This window comes from Callospermophilus lateralis, chromosome 3 (assembly GCF_048772815.1).
Source record: "Callospermophilus lateralis isolate mCalLat2 chromosome 3, mCalLat2.hap1, whole genome shotgun sequence".
Lineage (NCBI taxonomy): Eukaryota > Metazoa > Chordata > Mammalia > Rodentia > Sciuridae > Callospermophilus > Callospermophilus lateralis.
The window spans coordinates 136,709,736-136,730,392 of record NC_135307.1 but is presented as its reverse complement, the minus strand read 5'-3'; the positions used below and the strand labels follow the sequence as shown (position 1 = coordinate 136,730,392).

Here is a 20,657-nt window from a genome sequence, read left to right as displayed (position 1 = left end):
ATTCATGACATGGCATTGAGTCTCTTGCCCATTTCTCTGTTTTCTAAATTTCACCCACAAACACATTTTGAGTTAAGTTCATTTCGCCACATGTAATGCCTGAGTTTATAGCATCTAGGACCCTAGGTGACTTCTCCCAATCTCTCCCTCATTTTCTTCTCTTCTCCTCTTTCTTTAGAAATCATTATCGCCAGAGGGCAGCTGCCACCGGTGGGACATCTGGTGGAACATCTGGGAAGTGCTATTATACCCTCACCTTTGTGGTCACCTTCCCACATGATGAGGATGTCTGCTACCTGGCCTACCACTATCCCTACACCTACTCAGCCCTCATGGTAACTTCTGCTTATGTTACCCCAGCAGGGCTGAAGGGACTTTCTGAAGTTTTCCTGAGAACATTCTGGAGACCCTGGTTGGCATTCTGGGTGGTTAGGGGGAGGGGGACTATTGCCTTCTGAGAGGAGCCAGGTTTTATCATCACTGACCTCGTGGCTTTCTATGTGTCCCATCTCCTTCCCTGGAGAGGGCATGAGGCTGAGCCATGACCAGTAATATTCAGATAGCCCAGAAGGTCTGCAGATTGAGTGTGGGAGATGGGGGCATTTCTCAGGGCTCCTGACTTTTAAAAGTCCTTGAGTTAAGCATAAAGTAGTCAGATTGCCATTGACTTGGGTTGAAACCACACAAGGAAGCTGAGATGCAAATCTAAAGCATTCTTCCTTGAAGGGAATGGAGAATCAGGCAGGGAAATGGTACTGGAGAACTCCCGGAGTGGCTCTTATGGTTATAGACTAAAGGGTGCTGGAAGGATCAGGGTGGAATGGGAAGAGTGGGAGAACAAAACACTGAATCACTGGCCATGGTCTTTTTAGGAGGAGAGTGTAGCAGAAGTGAGCCCAGACTCATGCAGAATTCCTGTGTGTTCTCTAAGTCCCTACAGAAAACCTTATGAGCCAATTTTGAGTGAACGGACTACTTAGAACATGAGGTTTTCTATCGTTTGAAAAAGTTGGAAAACTATGACTTTTTCCCAGCCATTTCATGGATATCCTGAGGATTAATGAGCTACAGTATCTTCTCCAAAGTATTTTCATCCTCTGTGTTCAAGCAAAATGTTATTAGCATATTTATAATAATATGCGTGCCTATGAGTGTACATATCATTTAGCCTAAAGGATGAGCATTCTCATTGTAAGACTGTCATAAGGAATTGGAAAAGATAATAACCACAAAAACCTTTCCGTTCAAAAGGAATGTTCAGGTATAAATGGAAAATTTTCTCATCGAACAGGCGCATCTTACACCACTTGGCTACCCACTTCACAAAAGTGCATCTGTCCTTCTCTCCATATGTCGTCTTGCCTAAAGAAAGATTTTTACTGTTTTCCAGATTGCAAAAGATACACAACTAGTATTATTTGTGTATCACACTTAGAGAACTCAAGAAGTGAATCCAAGAAATGTGCATCCCAAGCTATGCTGAAACAAGCCATGTTTGTTATAAAACATGTTTGTTGCCTTTAGGGACAGAGAACAGGCAGGATTCATGAGCTGATTTTATGGTCTCACTTGTGAAATGCTGTGCATGAAATGTCTACTGGGGATGGGGATTCTTTTTTCTGAATGTTAAATTACTTTTTTCTCCACAGTTTTTATTGGTGCATTATAATTATACATAATGGTGGGATTTGTTGTTACATATTCATTTGTGCACACAATATAATAATACAATTTGGCCAATATTGTTCCTTAGCATAAGGGAATTCTTTTTGAGTATGTGTTTGCCTTTCCAATTAGAGGAAGAGACTGCAGGTCTGGGACACTGTGCTTTCCACTTTTTAGAATATCTTGGGCCCTGCTGGGATCCTTGCAGGCAGTATAAAACATTAGAATTCAAAGGGGTTTGGGAAGTTGTCTAATTTACCCTTAACATTTATAGATGCAAAAACCAAAGTCTGGGAGTCGAATCCTACATCTGGCTAACTGCCAAGCAGGGCATAGAACACTGATCTTTGATGTCAATTCCTGTGGCCTTTCTACTTCAGTGTAGAAGAAATGTTGAATAAGTTCAGAAGAATTTCTGTTCGGGGATTAGCTCAATGTCCTTGCTACCACATATCGTAGTTACTAAAAAATGCAGTCTAGTTGTGATGATACAGACATCTCTGATGGAGGCATTGAAGTCATTGATCCATGTTTTTTGTGTTGCTGAGTGCTGTGGATGTGGATGAGCTGAAGGAGATTGTTTCTTGACAAATATGGTCCAGCTCTTATCCCAGGATGCTCTGACGGACTCTAGCTAAATTCCTACAGGTTGGTTCAAAATCTGTAACTCTTCCAATCAGGCTTCCACCACACTTGGGTGCCCACTTACTCTCTGGAGACTGTGTCAGTATCTAAAGTTTACAACTGACATGATTTAGGAAACATTAGGGTGAATGGGGGGATGAATTTCATCTTGGAGGGAGAAAAGAAACACAAGGAAACACAAGAAAAAGACACACACAAAGTGGACCTTCTCTGTCCACTTAGAGGGGGAGAGAGGCTTTGTTCTTTGGTCTTTGTTGACTTGTTACCTAGCATACTGACTGTGGACATTTCAGGAGAGTTAGTGAGAAAGACAAGAAAAGGAATCATTTCTAACTTCTCCTAAGTGAGTAAAACAAGGTTAGAAAGACAATTTGTCACTTGAAAGTGAAAAATATATATTCTCAATTTTAGGTTTTACCTTTCCAGTAACTCATGGTCTTTGTCTTCTCTAGATTTAAGATAATGATTGACTCTGTGACTTCTCTTTAAAAAATTTACCCTATTACCATGAACAGAATAAGTATATTCTGCAATGTACACTAGTCATTTATTTTTTGGACATGTCCTAAGAAGAAACAGTTTTTATTCCAACAGATCAGTAATAAATTAAATGTGACTAGTACCCCAAGGGCAGAATTAACTGTATGTCACTTGAGGGTTATGCTGAGGAGTGAAAAATATATTTCCATGTGGAATTCACAATTTGTAAATCTCTTCTAGTGTGGATTATGCTTAATAATTACAGCCATTTTTAGAGCAGAGGACCTGTATGTTGGGTGTTTGTCACCATGAATACTGTTTTGAAACTTTAAAAATTTTATTATTCTTTTAACATAAGAGAATTAGTATTTGGTTCTTTCAAATTGATCCAGATGCTTGCCAGCAGTTCTGTTGGGTAATTGTCCAAATGGTAGCAGTATAGTAAATCTAAAAGAAATATGATATTATTATAATTCTGAAGCAAACAAAAGGAGTTTATTTCAATCAGCCATATCAGGACATCAATATTGCAATGACTGTTAAAGCATTGTTAATAATACTGAGTAGAGTATTGAGAGTATGTTATGGATTATCTCTAGGTAGCCAGAAGTATTGGTTGAAAATGGGACCCCAAGACACTTTTCTTGTTTTTTCCTCCAAGATAGTTTCTGATGGATATTTTAGGAGGTAAGGAAATGGGACCTTATTGAAAATTTAGAACTGAATAATTAGTAAGAAACAAGAAAAGTGATAATAGTTCAGATCCCTGTATTGGGAAAGTTTAAGGCTCTTTTTTAAAAAAATTGTTCTTTTTAGTTATGCATGACAGTACAATGTATTTTGGTAAATTACACGTACATAGGATGTAATTTATTCTATTTGGGATCACATTCTTGTGGTTACACATGATGTGGAGTTACCAGGTCATGTGTTCAAATAAAAGGCTGGGGGGTGTGGGGATATGGCTCAGTTGGTAGAGTGCTTGCCTTGCATGTACAAGGCCCTGGGTTCAATCACCAGTACCACACACACACACACACACACACACACACACACACACAATTTCTAATTAATTCTACCATCCTTCTTATTCCCTCTCCCTCTCTTCCCTTCATCCCTCTTTGTGTAATCCAATGGATTTGTATTCTTCCTCTCCCCACCCTCTGTTGTTTAGCATCCACATATCAGAGAGAACATTAGGCCTTTGGTTTTTTGGAATTGGCTTATTTGACTTAGTATGATATTCTCCAGTTCCGTCCATTTACTGGCAAATGCCATTATTTCATTCTTTTTTATGGCTGAGTATTATTCCATTGTGCATATATACCAAATTTCTTTATCTATTCATCCATTGAAGGACACGTAGGTTGTTTCAACACCTTGACTATTGTGAGTTGAGCTGCTATATTAATATAAATGTTGATGTGGCTGGGTCACTGTGGTGTGCTGTTTTTAAGTCCTTTAGACCAAGGAGTAGAATAACTAGGTCAAATGGTAGTTCCATTCCAAGTTTTCTAAGGAAAGAGTGGAGCAGAGTTTTTCATCAGACACAAATATTCCTGTAGAAGATGCTACTATTATTGTCTTTAGAAATTAGAAACAGTATGGTGTAGGGAAAGGAAAAGAGGGGGGTGGACAGAGACAGAGAAAGACAAGAGATATAGAATATCATATGCATAACATCTTATAAAGGTCTCAGAATAAATGAAGAGTTTAAGAAATGTCAAATAGGAAACGTTGACTTATACATAGTAGGTCAAAGATGCAAGGAGTGAGCTCTGAATCAGCACAGCTGAGTAATCAAAAACAGACCCCTGTCCTCATATGGGCCACAGCAGAAGACAGGCACCAATGAAGGGGCTCGATAGCTGGAAGGTAAACATGAGTGGCCATTCAGAAAGAGCCAAGTTGCATGTGAATGGTAAAGTCTTTTCTCACAAGGACACCAAATTCTAGGATCTTGAACATGAGATAGGAATAACATTGAGTAGGACAGGCCTGGATTTGAGTCCAGGTGCTGTTTCCTTACTCTTAGCCATGGGCAAGGTATTTATAGTCTCTCAGCTTTGGCTATTTTTTTTTAACCTATAAAATGGAAACATGAAAACAGTTAGTATAGAGGTTACTTTGAAGGTTCACTTTCACATGGAAAGTATAAGCAAATGACCTCCATATAATAAGCAATACTAGGTAGTAACCATTAGAGCATTTATTCTTTTTTAAATGGTAATATGTAGTAGCCATCCCCTGTGTTGGATTGATTGGATACCCATTCTTAGGTTAGTTGATTATGATTATTTTCTCTTTGCTCTCTTTTCTAAATAATCAGTAATAAAACTTTATTTTTAGTGGAAAAAGGATAATAGGATCCCCTTTTCTTTATAATTGCTAAATCTGTGAGCAGATATCTAGAGACTCTTTTTTTTTTCTTTTCCTTTCTCATTCTTAAAATAAGTCCCTGGAGTTGGAGGTTGTGACTCAGTGGTAGAACTCTTCCCTGGCATGTGTGAGGTCCTGGGTTTGAACCCCAGCACTATAAAAGACCAACCAACCAAACGACAAAACAACAAAACAAAGAAACCAAATACAAGTCCCTTTAAGTTGGAGAGGGTAGTATTGTCAGCCTGGGACAATTTGAGAATGCTCATTGTAACTTTTGCTAAAAGTTGGGTTTTTTTCCCCTTATGATAAAAAAGTCCTTCATTCTCTGATGAATGTTTTTAAGTGACAACTGAGAAGTAGGCAGCACACAAATAAAATAGGCCATCTCCTTAGTGGTAGACCTTTTTTCTCAATTAGGGGAAGAGAGTACAGTCCTGTAGGTTATAACAATGAGAAATGAGTGATTTTCAAGTGCATAGTGCTTCCCACTCTATCAGCAGCCATCAAGTGGGTCACCTGCTGAGGTCGAGGCAAGTCTTTTATGGAAGTTTTAAGGGAGTAGTTGATAAAGGAAAGGGAGACAGAGGACTCCCGTGTAAAGACCCAGGATGAGGCTGCAGGATAAAGTTATTGGCCTGATGTCTTTCACTGATAAGATTTTCTTTTAAGCAGACAACCTCTCTGGTGGTTGCCATAATTGCCTTGAACTCATTCCCATTTTTATAAAGAAACCTACCCATGTGGCTTCCACAAGGCTATCATTACAGTCACCTGGCACACTCACCCAGCAGTCCTTATTCTCTACTCAATAGTCCCAGCAATATCCAATCAGACAGAGCCCTCCTGGACCTGGGGTGGGAGTACTCACCTGAAGATCATCTCTGGAATAAGAGGATGCCATTGTCTACCAAATGAAATCCAACAGAAATTTATAATGGGTTTACTTCTAGTGGTCTTCTGTATGACTGGAGCCAAAATAATCCCCTCTGAGTGCAGGTGTTCCATATTTAGTGCACATTCTGTGGGAGGTCCAATGGGAGATGGATTTCATTGAGGAGTGCAGGGAGAGGGCTAGGCGACAAATTGTGGTTTACAGAAAATAAGCTTAAGTGAAAAGATTAGGCATTTGTTGAGTTGTGATGTTATTAATCATTGAAAACGTGATAATGGAAAGGTTAACAGAGACCTCATAGGGGAAGAGAATGTTCAAAGCACTTCTCCTGCGTTGGCTGCCAGGGAGCATGGCACAGCAACAGTGCTGTGGAGGGTGGGCACCATCATGCCGGTTTGACTTTTTTCTCTCCGTAGCTAATGGTGCTTAGTGATTTCTATGGAAAAATTTGCTGCTAAATCTGTCCCTTGAATCTGATTTATAGAATCTAGATTTTGTTATTTTTCAATTACTTGGTATCAAGTACCAAACGATGACTTTGATGGGGCAGGGGGCACACACAAGCTCATTGAAACAATTTGTCAGGATAGTATTTTCCAAAGAATATTCTGTAACATTCCTGATTCCTGAGATATTTAGAGAAAAATAATTTAATGGTCCTACAGATCCATGAAGCACTGTGTGCTCATTTTTCCTCACATATACATGGCATATTAAAAGAATCTGAGAAGTTGTACAACCATGAAAATATTGTCATTTTATTGAAGTCACCTTTCCCAAGTGTGTTGGCTATGAATTATCTGCTTCCTTCCCCTTCCTTTTCATACACCAGCACTTACTAACATTCTGAAGACTAAACTTTGGGAAATGCTGCCCCAAAGTTTTCTTCCTACTTTCTGGAGCCTGGAATCTTGTTAGTAGTTGTGCAATAAGGGCCACCAAGTCCAAATTTCAAAAGTTAACAATGGAGCAGCTTTCATCCAGAAACTTATGAAAGTAATAAAAATGATTTGTTTATAATCACAGAGAGTAAAATCTAAATCCAGCATTATCTATCTCCTCTTAACTCAGGTGCTGGGATTTCTCATTTCTAGGATGGCTGAGAGACCCAGCTGACACTCATGTGGCATTTTTATTCTCATTCTATGCCATCTCTCCTGAGATACCCAGATATCTATTTCTTATATCAGGGCTCTGATTAATAATTTAAGATTGATATGCTTTCCAATTTATGAATGTCCTGAGTAAGCGTCTTTGAAGAAGATGTTTTTCTATTCCTTCAATAGTTGTTTTATTTTTGCTCTTTTAAAAACCATTTTTCCCCTACGTCTAATTTCTTTTAATGCTAAGAAAGTGTGGTTTGTATGTTTATTTGTTACCTTTTGAAAGAGATTTACTCTTTAAAAGCCCTATATATGATTAATTATTGTTATAATTTCATGGATGTTTGAGAAAAATACAATAAAAAATGTTCTCTGTAAAGATGAAGTCTGACATATATTTTGTATACTCTTTATTTTGCATAGAGTATTGTTCAAATGCTGTCTTTACTTTTCTGTACTAGATTTATCTGAGACTGTGATGCTTTCTAAAAATTTCCCCTTCCTAGTATAATTATTTTTCTCCTTCTGCAGTTTTGTGTTATATATTTCAATCCCATGTTATTTGATTCTTAAGATTTATGAGTTTTATATGTTTGTTGTGAATTGTGCCCTTTATCAAAATAAGATTTTTAAATCCCATTTAATGCACTTGATCTTGAATATGACTTTGTCATATATTACTATTGCCATTCCTGCTTTAATTTATGTTTGTTTATCCTCTTAGTTTCAATATTTCTCCTTTACAACGTTTGAGTAGAGGCAAACAAAATGAAGAGGTAATTTAGAAGTGTTTCTTATTCAAACCATGTATTTCAAAAAAAAAAATCTCTCATGTACAACATGCATGAGAATTTTAGAAAAAGTAATGTGAGGATTTCTGTCATTTAATCAGACTGATTAACTTATTTATACTTAGAACGGTTTTTATTGTTATGTCTGTCATTTTGGTTTTGTGCCTGGATTTTTTCTATGGCTCATTGCTGTTTTTTCTTTCTTTCTTCTCCTTTTTTTAAAAAATGCAATTTGGACCATATTTTCTCTGAGTTTTCCCTTCAGCATTTATAATTCTACTAGCACTTCCCCTTTAATTATTAAAAATAATGCATTTGAACTAATAATTCCCCACCAACAGTAACAGCTTACATACATTGAGTGTTTCTTAGGTGACAGGCTTTTTCAGATACGTTATAAAACTAAACTTTAACAACCACTGCATGAGGTAGGCCATGGCATTTTTATGCACACTTTAAAGATGAGAAAACCAATTCACAGAGAGTTAAGTACAGAATTTCCATAGCTTTCCCAGAATGCACCGCCAGAGTGTAACGGAGGCACTCTGACTTGGCCCCTGCCCTCTTACCTGCCCTTTTGCTCTAACCCATTTTTAAGAACTAGATATTTTTGTGTCCCTGTAAGTTGAAAATCTAGTGTTTTGTTTTAATCTATTCTCCCCTCATATGCCTCCTTTTAATTTCATTTTTTATAACAAATGATGAAATCAGATTTTACTGATATGTAGTTTCTTCCTAAAACAGTATTTGTTTGTATTTATTCAGTAACCATGTTTTAGATAGTCATTTAGACTTAACTTGTTTAACTGAACTTTTATTATTGTCTTTTGTATTGTTCTTTAGTTTGATTTTGAGGCAGCTGAATTATGTTTCCACAACAATGTTGTCAGTAAAGATAAGGTCACATGTTTTCTCAGCTCTTGCTTATCTGAGCATGTGTGCTACATTTGCTCATGTGTAAACTTTGCCTAGGTATAGGCTTATTGGGTTATAATCTTTTCTACTTTCTAACCCTAAGAGGTATACCATTTCCTCTGCCATATATTATTGCAGAAGGAAGTATGACCCAAGAATGATATTTTGTTCATATAGATATATCTACAATAGGTTTATTTATACACAAACACACACACACACACACACACACACACACACAGGCTCATACATGGAAATGCATGTCTTTTAAAAAGTAATCTGAATTGTAGGGGGCAAGCCCTATTCTGCTCAGTGAGGAGAGTTGGTTTAGACTGCCAATCACACATAACAGAGTGGGCTGTATCCAGAACCAAATTCATCCATAAGAAAGAACACAGGGAAGGACTTTGGGCTTCCAAGCACAGCGACTTTCATGATGGAACTATGTGTACATGAGATGATGCTGAGTATGTACCATCTTAGCCTAGGAAAGCCATCAGCAGGTGGCTAGTGCAGGTACCTCTTGTCAATACATGGTATTTTTTACTTGATAAACAACCACAATAATGTACAAAGAGCAGATATAAGGGCCTCAGCTGAATTCTCATTTATCTTGAACCTAGGATGGACATTCTCCTTACAATTTATTTATTGTGTCCAGTGCTGGGTCTCTGAATTTTCACCAGAGCAACCTGTTTAAAAGGCAGAGTTTATGGCTTATGTTGATGTGGTAGGTAGAATAATGACCCTCTAGGTATGTCCAAATCCTAATCTCCAGGGCTTTGTGAAGATGTTATTTCACATGGCAATGGGACCTGCAGATGTGATTAGGGACTTTGAGATAGGGAGATGCTGCTGCTGAATTATTAGGTTGGGCTCAGTGTCATCATAAGGATCCTTGTAAATGAGAAAAGAGAGCCAGAGAAGATCTGATGCATTGAAGCAGAGGTTGGCAGGATGCAGTTTCTGGCTCTGACAGAGGGTTGGGAGGGGAGTCCCTGTGAGTTCAAAGATGCAGGTGACCTCTGGGAGCTGGAAAAGGTAAGGAAAAGGATTCTCCTCTAGCTTCTCTGGAAGGGACACAGCCCTCCTTATTCCTCAGTTTAACCCAGTGAGACCTATGTTGGACTTCTGACCTCTAGAATTATAGGTTAATGAAGTCTGTGTTGCCTTAACCATGAAATTTATGGTAATTTGGTACAGCAGTAGCAGGAAACTGATATATTTACCAAGGAAGAAAGAAAATTGATGGAGTCTTCATAGTGTCTCAAGGAGGAAGGACAAAATCAGGCTATTTATTGAAACATTAAAGTCTGAATTAGAGACAGGTATTTTAAGGTAAGGGTTCCATTAGGATTGGTTCAGGAGCATGGTATAATGGGATTAGATTGTAAGGCAAGGGTTTTGAGGAGGGTGTTCAGAGTCTTGAGTCGAAGATGGATTGGAGCTTTCTGTTGAAGAGTTGATGGGATGTTCCTGGAATAACCATTTATTTGTAATTTCTGTTTTCCTGCAATAGTACAGTTGTGTGGAAGAAGGCGGGGCAATAATAACTAAACCACCAGTTTGGACAATTGCAAGGAAGCTCTGATTGCGAGTCAAATTTTCAAGTTTCCCAAGGATACAGGAAAGGCCACAGAATCTTCTGGTATTTTTTTTCTTTCCTTGGCACTTTTTCTTTTTCCTTGGAACTTGACTATTCAGTGGAGTGTAAACAGGTTTTACACCTATCCAAATGCTGGAATTTTTTACTTAGGACATTCTTTTTCTTGTTCCTGGTATATCAGGTGTATTCACTCTCTCTTGCTGCTGTAACCATTTGTCAAAAACTTTAGTTGCTTAAATAATATAAACATATATTTAAGTTTTACAACTCTTTAGAAATCTGACACAAGTCTCACTGGACAGCGATCAAGGTTTGGGGTGGTATTGCTTCTAGAGGCTCTGGTGGTGGATCCACTTCCTTGTCTTTTCCACATTCTAGAAGCACTCATATTCCTGGGATCTCTTCCACTCAACACCAGCGGTGGCAGTCTGAGTCCTTTCTTCCTGCCATCTGCTTGGTTCTCTGCATCCAGGAAAGGGTCTCTGCTTTTAATCTGTTGTGAACAGATTGGCCCCACCTGGGTAATGAAGGATGCTCTATCTCACGTAGACCTTCATCTGAAAGTCTCTGAAACCATATAGGTAACATATTCACGACTCTGAAGATGAGAGCATGGACATCTTTGGGGCATAGGGTTCTGCCACCACCTCTGCAGTAAATTCTTCCCACATGTAAACACCTCGACTACCTTTTGGGGGACTACGCGCCTCTTAAAAATATACTTATAAATATTTTATAAATGGTTTCTTAAGACTGACATGCATGTTTACTTCATTTATCCACCAGGCTTGTTAGTTGTCAAGGATCAGGGTGGATGGTTTCTCCTTGGCCCTATTAATACCCACCTGGTGGGGTGAGAACTTCAGATCTTTGGGTGGGAGGGTAATTTCTGTGCTCTGATGTTCTTGTTCTGTGAAGAATGGCAGCACTTCCTCTGTTTACTGAAGTCAATGTAACCAGACAAGGTATGCAGAAGGCTGGGGGAAATCCCTACCCTGTCTGTGTATGATTAATCCCACTGTTTTGTTACTGAAAATATTTTTAGAGGTCTTACAGATCTTAATCAGGTGTCCTGATTTCAATGGCTAGTCCATTTTTATATCATTCTGTGTTTTTAATGAGTACTTAAATGGGGACGTATGGTGGGATACATCAGTTGTTACTCTTTGGTTGTTCTGTGAGCTTAGCCATCACCTGGAATTAATTGCTTGTAATTTTCCTTCAATATGGTCATAACTCTTCTTCAGTGCTTAGTTCCGTTACACTGTGTGCAACTGAAGTGCTTATCTCACACTTCCCAGTGCTCTGGGTGTGTTCTGTCTTTATGGTACCCACCACCCCCTTCACATGTGATGGGAACAGGAACGGTGCTTTATGTCCTTTCTAGCAACATAAAGTTTCGCGGAAACTTTCAGTGCAACTTGAAAACAGATCTTCCATTATGCAGACACATGCAGGAAAGATATTTCCTCTTCAGCTTCATTAGGACTCTCCTAGATAGTAAGAACAACCTCTTTTCAATCACTCCATGCCCACTATCTACTGGATCAATTGGGTCAATAAAAATACTTGTAAACTGTAAGGATTTGATAAACATAATCTGTTGCTATGACTGTTATTACCAATATATTAATAATGTGCATGCTTGTTTTATTTCTGCTTCAGACTCACCTCGACATCTTGGAAAATAGTATCAACCCTAGGCAAGTCTACTTCCGCCAGGAGGTTCTCTGCCACACTCTGGGAGGGAACCCATGTCCATTGGTGACCATCACAGCCATGCCAGAGTCCAGCAGCACTGACCATCTGGAGCAGTTCCGTGAGTAAAACGAGAACTCTCTTCTTGGACAATTGGGCTAGCAGTGTCTTCTGCAGTTCTGGGACCACTCCACAAATGGACAGGGACTTTTCTGTCTTTATAAAAATATACTCCCAGTGTTTTTGGTGTGACATAAAGGGTAAATATTAACGTCACTGTGTTGTTAAAGAGAGTGAAAATGAATTACCAACTGTCCAGGAGATGAAATGACTTGCTAGGATAGAGAGCAGATTAGTAATGACAGTCACTTCCTTTCTGAAAACAGAACCAGGATCTTTTCCAATTTCTAATCCAGGGACTTTTCTGAAGCTGAGTTTTTGAGCCCTGGCTGAAAAATCCCCTTGAGAACCCATATACCTGGGTCTGACAGGCTGAGAATGTGAGGGAGGCTCTAGCCAAGAACCATCAGACCAAACCAAACACAGAGACACACTCACAGACACACACACACGGAAACAGAATATATGAACATATTGACACAGATAAACAGACACACACACAGATACACAATGCCCTTTCAATATGCGAGTCGTGATTACGTGGCTGACTTGTGATCAACACGCTTTTGAAAATGGCTTCTGATGTAGCTCCAGACTTAGGAAGGCAAGAAAAACCAAACAGAATAAAGAATGCTTTGCAATACTAAGAAGTCTGGGAGATGGAAGAGAAGACAGGAGAATAAAACCCAGCTAATTTATCCCCAGAAGATAACTCCTTACCTGATGAAGTGCTAATGGCCTTCCGGTGACTCTTTGGTGGATACAGAATGTAATTTCTCACACCCCATCACACCTGACAATGATGCTTAACAACCTGGCTAATCAACAACTGATTATCCAATCTGAATTAATGAGGCCCTAACATGGTTTAATGAACAATAAGGGGTTTTTCAAAACTTATGTGTTCTATGCATTTAAGAGCAATTTCTCTAATGGTCATAGGGTCTTCCACTTGGCAGATGAACTGTACTAGGGGCTGAGAGACAGTAATTCTTCTGGAAAAATCTTCACTGAATATTTATTTATTTAAGAGATTGGTTGCATATAAGTCTGTGCTTTGCAAGGTCCATTTCTAAGGGGAGGAGAGTGGAACCCCATTGTGTAATTATGACGTGGGGGTGCTTTTGTATTTACAGGTTGGTTTATGCTGACATGGGTACTTTTGTTGATGTTATAACCAGAGAGATCATTCTTACTTTGAGGAGAGGACTTGAAACAGTGAAGTCCCCTACAAAATGGTTCCTAGGAAACAGTTAAGTTAAAAAAAGAGACGGAGAAGTGTTGTCTTAGTTCACTCTTATATGAATCAAAGGAGTCTGGTTTCTAGTTGCTGTCTATATGATTCATTGTAATAAACATACACTTTCAAGTGTGATTATAATTTTTCCCTCTTAAACACATGCTAATATTGTAGCCATTGTTAATCTCCAGAGGTATTGGGGGCAGGAAGAGGAGAATGCTTATGATGGTCAGAGGAACGCTGTTTCTTTGCTTTTTGTCAGTTGCAAGAAATGATCATTGAGCAAGACTTGAGGGATCCAGAGGTTTGACTGTGGTGAAAGGAATAGTTAGGTTGTCTTCATGGCCTTGCTAGCCCTATGTTGCACAAGCCCCCTGCTTAGAGGAGCCATGCGCTTTGTTAAACATTCTATTACCATCTTGACATTCTTTAAAGAGTTTTGACTAGGTATGTGCAATAACAAGGGTGGGACTGGAGGACTTTATGTGAAGTGGAATAAATCAGTTTCAGAAAGATAAATATTGTACAATCTCACTTATATGTAGAAATAGTGGATAACAGTGGATCTCATAGAAATAGAGATTAGAGTAGTAGTTACCAGGGGCTGGAAAGGGTGATAGGGGTGGGGATGGGGAGGGAGAGAGGAAGAATGGTTAGTGGGTATAGGGGTACAATTGGAATAGGAGGAATAACTTTCAATGTTTTATAGCATGGTAAGTAACTATAGTTGACAATAATTAATCATATATTTTAAAATAGCCAGTGAGAGAATTTTGAATGTTTCTAACAACAAAAAAAAAAATGATAAATGTTTCAGGTGACAGATTGCCAATGACCCTGATCTGATCTTTGCATATCATATACATGTATTTAAATCTCACATAGTACTCTGTAAATATGTGTCAATTAAAATTTCTAAAAAATATAAAAATTGAAGAAAGAGCTTCAAATAAAAAAAAAATTGAAGTTTTGACAAGAAACCTTGCATTTTCACTGGGTAGTGAGTCCTGTAAATTGTAGAATTTGTCCTGGGCGAGATCAAAAGTCATACAGCTAAAACGTGACAAAGTCTGGGTACCTATACAACCATCCTTTCTCCAAATCATATAAGAGTTCTGAACTCTTTAGTCAATTTAGTGAAAATATTATTTGTGTGGGCTATGTGACTCATTGGTATCTGTTATGGTGATCAGTTTCAGGAACCCCCATTTTACAGATAGGGCAAGAGGGTTTCAGGAAAGCTAACTACCATGATGGATGGTGGTGCCAGATTTTAGACCTTGTTTTTCTGATTCCAGTGTGTATGCACACAGCAAATGTGCCGAGTTCGTCCTCATGCTCTGATTCAACATTCTGGCCTCAGCTGGCAAGCCAGCACTTCCTCTCTTCCCTGTTCTGCCTTCAAATTAGAGGGTAGGGTAGTTGTTAAAACAGCTCATGTTAAGCATAGCACAAAAATCCTAGTCTCTCGCAGCTCACAGTGAATTCTGCTTTCTTACCTAATAGAAGAGTTTTCATGGTGGTGTTTCCTGCAGTATGTCAGGAATGAGGAGAGAAGGTTCTCTGGGCCCAGCCTGAGATTCAAGAGCTGAAAATTGCACAGTTGGCCTGGGCCCCGCCCCCGCCCCCCCCCCCCCCCCGGGGTGCTGGGAACAAAGTCTCAGGCCTTAATAACAAAATTTCAGGGAGGTATGCAATATGTACATGAACACCTGCCATTGCTGAGTTTAAAAAAAAAATTGAAAAGGAACCCAGAACAATATAAACACCACGCCTGTAATTCAGATATAAAACCACTTGACTTCCTTTGAACCATGGAACGTGAAGTATTGATTTAGTAAGAGAACACAGCAAATAAGCCCTCCGCTCAAGATTTCTCTGCCTCAGGCCTCCCTCCAGGTGAGCTTAAATTGTCTTACCTGCTTGCTGCCTCCCAGGGACCAGGTCAGCTTCTGCTAGGAGTAGGGTTGTTTGGCTGTGATTTGTCCAGCTTCTGGTTCAGTGGCTGCCACTCACCCCTCATAAAGAGGGATTTGTGTACTGAAAGACTTTCTTTCCCCTGTGTAGGATTACCACTTGAGTCCTATTTTAGAAACCCAAGAAATAAGAACATGGCTCTGGGTCCCATGGGGGAACTCTCCTGCTCAAGGTTGGCTCCCCTGGTGGTTTGGTCTAAAGTCCCAGACCTGGAGATAATTGAGGACAATTTATTGATTACTTTTATTCCTTTCTGGGGTCTGGACGCCAGAGAGTCTCCCAGAAACATTTATTTGGTTTGATTTATTTTTCAGAAGCATTTTCTTTTTTTTTTTAAAGTTATTTTCTTGCAAACGTTTAGCCTTGCTTTCTTGATAAATTTATTTTCAGTTCAGTAGCTACTGGACTTGCCGGCTATATACTTTATCACTGCCCTGAGAACTGAGGACAATGCCTTCTTGCAACGCTCCCAAGAGAGAAGGCTCACTACTTTACACCTAGAGATTTCAGCCCTCAGAACCAGGATGCTGGCAGATCTGCAAGAGACACATGACTTCTGCCCTTTTCAGTGGGACAGTGAACAGGAAATTCTGGGAGAGTATCACTGAAGCCATTATGGAAGATACAGGCTTGAGAAGAAATTGATGATGAAAGGGAGTCTTTAGAAGGGGTTATAGTTCAGCCAATGTCAGAGACAGTGATGGACAAGGTGTTGGGGAATCAGGAAGCCCAGGTCCTCCCTAACTGGCAAAATTTGGTATGCCAAAGGAGCCCAGGATGTTTGAGATTTGCATATCAGAGAGCCAGCAAAGAGGAGCAAACAGAATCTAACAGAACGGGACAATGGCTCCATCAAGTTGTGACAGAAGACATTCCAGGTGCAAGTTTGGAGATAAGATTTGGTTGGCAAGATCTACCCAGGACATTGTTTTCAATGCTTTCTGAGACTAGTCCACATTGGTTAATGGTATGCTGGCATAATTACACAGTCTAGTATAATCTTCTAACACATTATATGTTCTTAGATACTCTGATTAGCAGACCCATCCAGTCAGAGTAAAGAAAGCCTGGGGGTGAGGGTGGAGGTCCTTATTTACCCAATCCTGGAAAGGCGAGTACTATATTTTCCCCAGACTCAGCCATTCCCCAAACCATTTCTGCCTTCTTCCTTTTCTCACACAGAATGTGCTGCCTTGTGTGGAAATTCCTGACCTTTGGAACTCCCTCTACTTCTTGTCTTTATCTCCATTTTGCAGATGGCCCCTCACTGAAGGCAGATATCCATCTGTGGGCCAGGAGGGCAGTAAGTAGTCATTGAAGGAGACTCCAGGTCTCTATCCCACTTTCCCAATTACCCTGCCTCCTAGGCACTGCATTCACTGAATATTTCCCTAGAAATACACTTACTTGCAGCACACTACCTGTTGAAGTCTTCCATCATTTTGTTAACTTTTCCATTTTCTCCACATTACCCCTATGAAGTCATATTCTAAATGACCGTTTCTACCCAGCAAAAACTGAATCCCATTTTAGTTTGAAGACCTGCATCTCTGTGATGGATGCTTCATTTTTTTTCTCAAGAGGTTTTTTTTTTTTTTTTCCCTCTATGTTGGACATCTATATGTTCAACCCACATAACAACAGTGTGTTGACTGTTCTTAAGAGTGATACGAGAGGAGGAACTAATTTGTGGGAATTTTCTGAGGGAAAGTATCATTCTCTTCTTGAAAATTCTCGTTCTCTAAGTGAACAGTCAATGCTAGCTCACAGACTGGTGAGAAGCCAAGAAATAACAAAGGTGGATGGGAGGGGGTGGATCTGCTATTTTTGCAATCTGAGACACCTCCACCCTGCATTTATTAAAACCTAGAAGAGCAGAGCATAACCTTTATATGTCTCTGGAGGTGAGATAATTCCACTCCACTGCCACAGTCTCCCATGGCTCACATGCTGTTCTTTCCAGGGGACCTGAGATGGGGGAAAGTTGAGATTGCATTTGCAGTTGCTAAAGAATACCTTTCTTTCTTTTTCTTTTCTTTTTTTTTTTTTTTTTGCTTTTTCTTAAAGATATTCTTATAAAAGCAGTGTTCTATTCAGCCTGCCATTATGCTAAAAGCTTTTCCTTGGAAGACAATAGCTATTCTCAGAAAAAAGATTTACATGAGGTCCTGAGGGTGTAATGAGCTACCACAGGCACCTGCCTCGGGCTGGGAGTTGTCACTTGTAAGTGGTTTTAAATTAGAATGGAGTGGAAAAATACACAGTTACAGAATTCCCCTTTTGGCTTCTTCACAAATCATTTTCCATCCTCTCTGGCCTTTGTCTCTTTTTGAAGCACCTGATCAGGTATGAGGGGAGAGCTAGAAGTGACAACAGAGGTCCAAACAAAACAGAAACGCAAGTGAAGTGAAAACCTCTCACTTGTGGAAATTTTTTCTTTTTTTTTTTCTCTTTAACCTCCCATAGGTGTGTGGGACTAAATAATACTATGGGATCACTGAAGTTAGAGCTTAAAACTCCAGAGAGACTATCCAGTTCTGATGTCTCAGATGGCCATAGAGGATGGGGCTCAGAGATGGGGGCTCACCTGCCTAGGTAGGCCAGCTAGTTGTTTATAGTGGTAGATCTCAGGCCTCCAGTCTCCTAGTTAAGCCATTTTTTTTTCCTATTAAGTGATGCTTCTGACAAATATTTGAGCTAAAAAAAAATTAACTGTAAGAATATAATGTCTTTATCTAAAAAGAAAAAAAAAGAATATAATGTCTTTTCTCCCTGGAAATCTTTAATAAAATATTTTAGAATTAGAGAAACTGCAATGTACCTTTCTCTTGACTTGGGATTTTCATCTCTTCAGGCAACTAGGGCAAGGAATCATGGCAGATAATTAGAATACAGAGATAAATATTATTTAATCCTTGTCACACATGTCAGGGAGTGTGTGTGTGTGTGTGTGTGTGCGCGCGCGCATGTGTGTGAAAGTCATGTGAACAGGTCACTGCAATACAGCAAGTTATACTAAAACAGGCTAAATAAAATGCATTGGAGGCACAGAGCAGAGAGGATTTATCCACATGGTAAAATTAAGGGAGGATTTATATCCACAAGGGTAGTCTGTGTAAGCCCCATGCACATGGTAGACTTATATCAACAGAGCTTTGCTTTCAGAGAAACCTCAGTTGGGAATCCAAAACCAATTTGAAGAAGAATCTGAGTCTTTTCTGAGAATAATGAAAAAGAGACTATGTAAAACACAACTAAGTCACATTAAATTTGGTTTTCCTCCTGGTTCTCATACACATTGATCTGTATGCATGTAAGCAGTGACTCACAACAATCTCATTCTATTTTAATAAAAAATCCTGAAAATTCTTATGACATTTAGACAGGTTGAATTATGTCCTCTCTGCTTCCCATTTTGGCCTGGTCACTCCAATAAAAGGCCCCCAACACTTCCTCCTTCCAAGGCGGTTTGGAGGGGATTGGAAAGATCATAAAACATAAAGAGTTAAATAACTTGGCTTATATCCTATCATATAAGTATTTTGATCTTATACAGTTTTACCCAATATCATTTAGTCCTCATAAGTTGTCTTGTGTATTAAGAAAGGGCGTAATTATTATGCCCACATTATGGATAGGACCATATGATCTCCATCTTGAGATTAGTCTTCTACATTCACAGGAGTTGGGGGAAATGCCTTTTCAGTTGGGTTACATGGTAAACCACCATCTTTTTCATGTTAAGAAGTTGGAAACTTCATATTACAAAGTTTGTTTAGAAGGCAATGATGAGTTAGTGGGATGTGATTAGAAATAGAGGAATTACAAAATCAGATTTGTTTTGGAGGAAGGTTTTGTAGCAGTAAGGTGGAGGCAAGTGTGGACCAAGCAGGTTAGTAGTGACATGGAGCCCTTAAGCCTTCAGACTCTCTGGGCCTCAAATCTTGGTTCTCCCATTCATTAGCATTACGACCTCAGAAAAGATGAATACCCTGTACTTTGGTGTCCCTATCTGTAAACTATGGATAATAATACTGGCTTCTTTAATCCATAGATTTTAAAGGGCTTAGAACAGTGCCTGGCACATAGTGTGTGTTTGATATGTTAGTGAGGATCGATATTAGTTTGGTCATCTTCATGGATGATGAAATTCCTGAAGAATATTGGTCTAGGGAAATGGGGACAAAAAGTCTAAATTCAAGAGACATGTCTAAGAATTGAGTGGTTTTGGTGACTGATTGTCCTTTAATATCAACAAGGAACACATAAGAAAGGGAGTAAGGCCATTGTAGAGGGATAATGAGTTGACTATTGGAAATGTTCATTTTCAGAGACCTGAAAATATCATGAGAACCCAGTATAAACATAATTATAAAGCCAATATGTATAAAATATAATCTATTTCAGAGGGAAATAAAACAAATTTTGCATTACCTGAATAATTTGCTCAATTAACAAGGGAACCAGAGTTTTCGCTATGTGGTTATTGTACCAGAAACATGTAATATAGTTCATCAGAATCGATCCCAAAACATTCTATTCTATAAATTTGTTCATGAAATGTAACGATTTATATATTTTAAGGTAATGAACTGTTTACAAAGAGTTTATGTATGAATGATTGTTTCACACAACAGTCTTTTGAAGTAAGGGTGGGGAGAATTATACTTATATCCATGTTTAGATTCACCTTCTAAATGGGAGTTAGAGCCTGGGTTTATACCAAAGCTGCCTAATTCCCAAACCCCACAACCCTAACCCCTCTTCTCTACCTCCTCTTTTGGCTATGAAGTAATGAGACAAAATCCTTTATCTTCAACATATAATTCCCCTTGTGTAAGACTGGTTGTTTATACTACAAGAAATATATTCTGAGTTCTCTAATGTGTTGAGTATCCGTGTGTTTGTGCTAACATTAATAACCCTTATAATTTTAGTCAAGTGTAAATTATACTGCCTCTGCCCTGTGTCAATACCAGTCTGATCCCTGTGTCAATACTAGTCAGCCACACTCACCTTCTTTGTATTTCTTGAACACAACAACCTAACTGCCTCTCCTGGACCTCTGAGTAAAAGAGACTTGTGTGTGGTTGTGTAGCTATTAAATATAAAGCCAGAAATAAGAACTTGTGTCTTCTCTAAT

The 20,657-nt window shown here is 39.0% G+C and overlaps 1 protein-coding gene across 1 annotated transcript in view; it reads left to right on the top strand.

The window, feature by feature from the left end:
* The window catches only part of Agbl1 (AGBL carboxypeptidase 1), a 762,772-nt gene that overhangs the window by 188,967 nt on the left and 553,148 nt on the right, over positions 1–20,657 (top strand). The window contains exons 16-17 of the mRNA XM_076851383.2: positions 179–335; positions 12,145–12,298. Coding sequence (XP_076707498.2) covers positions 179–335; positions 12,145–12,298 — 311 coding nt within the window. The remainder of the gene's footprint in view (positions 1–178; positions 336–12,144; positions 12,299–20,657) is intronic.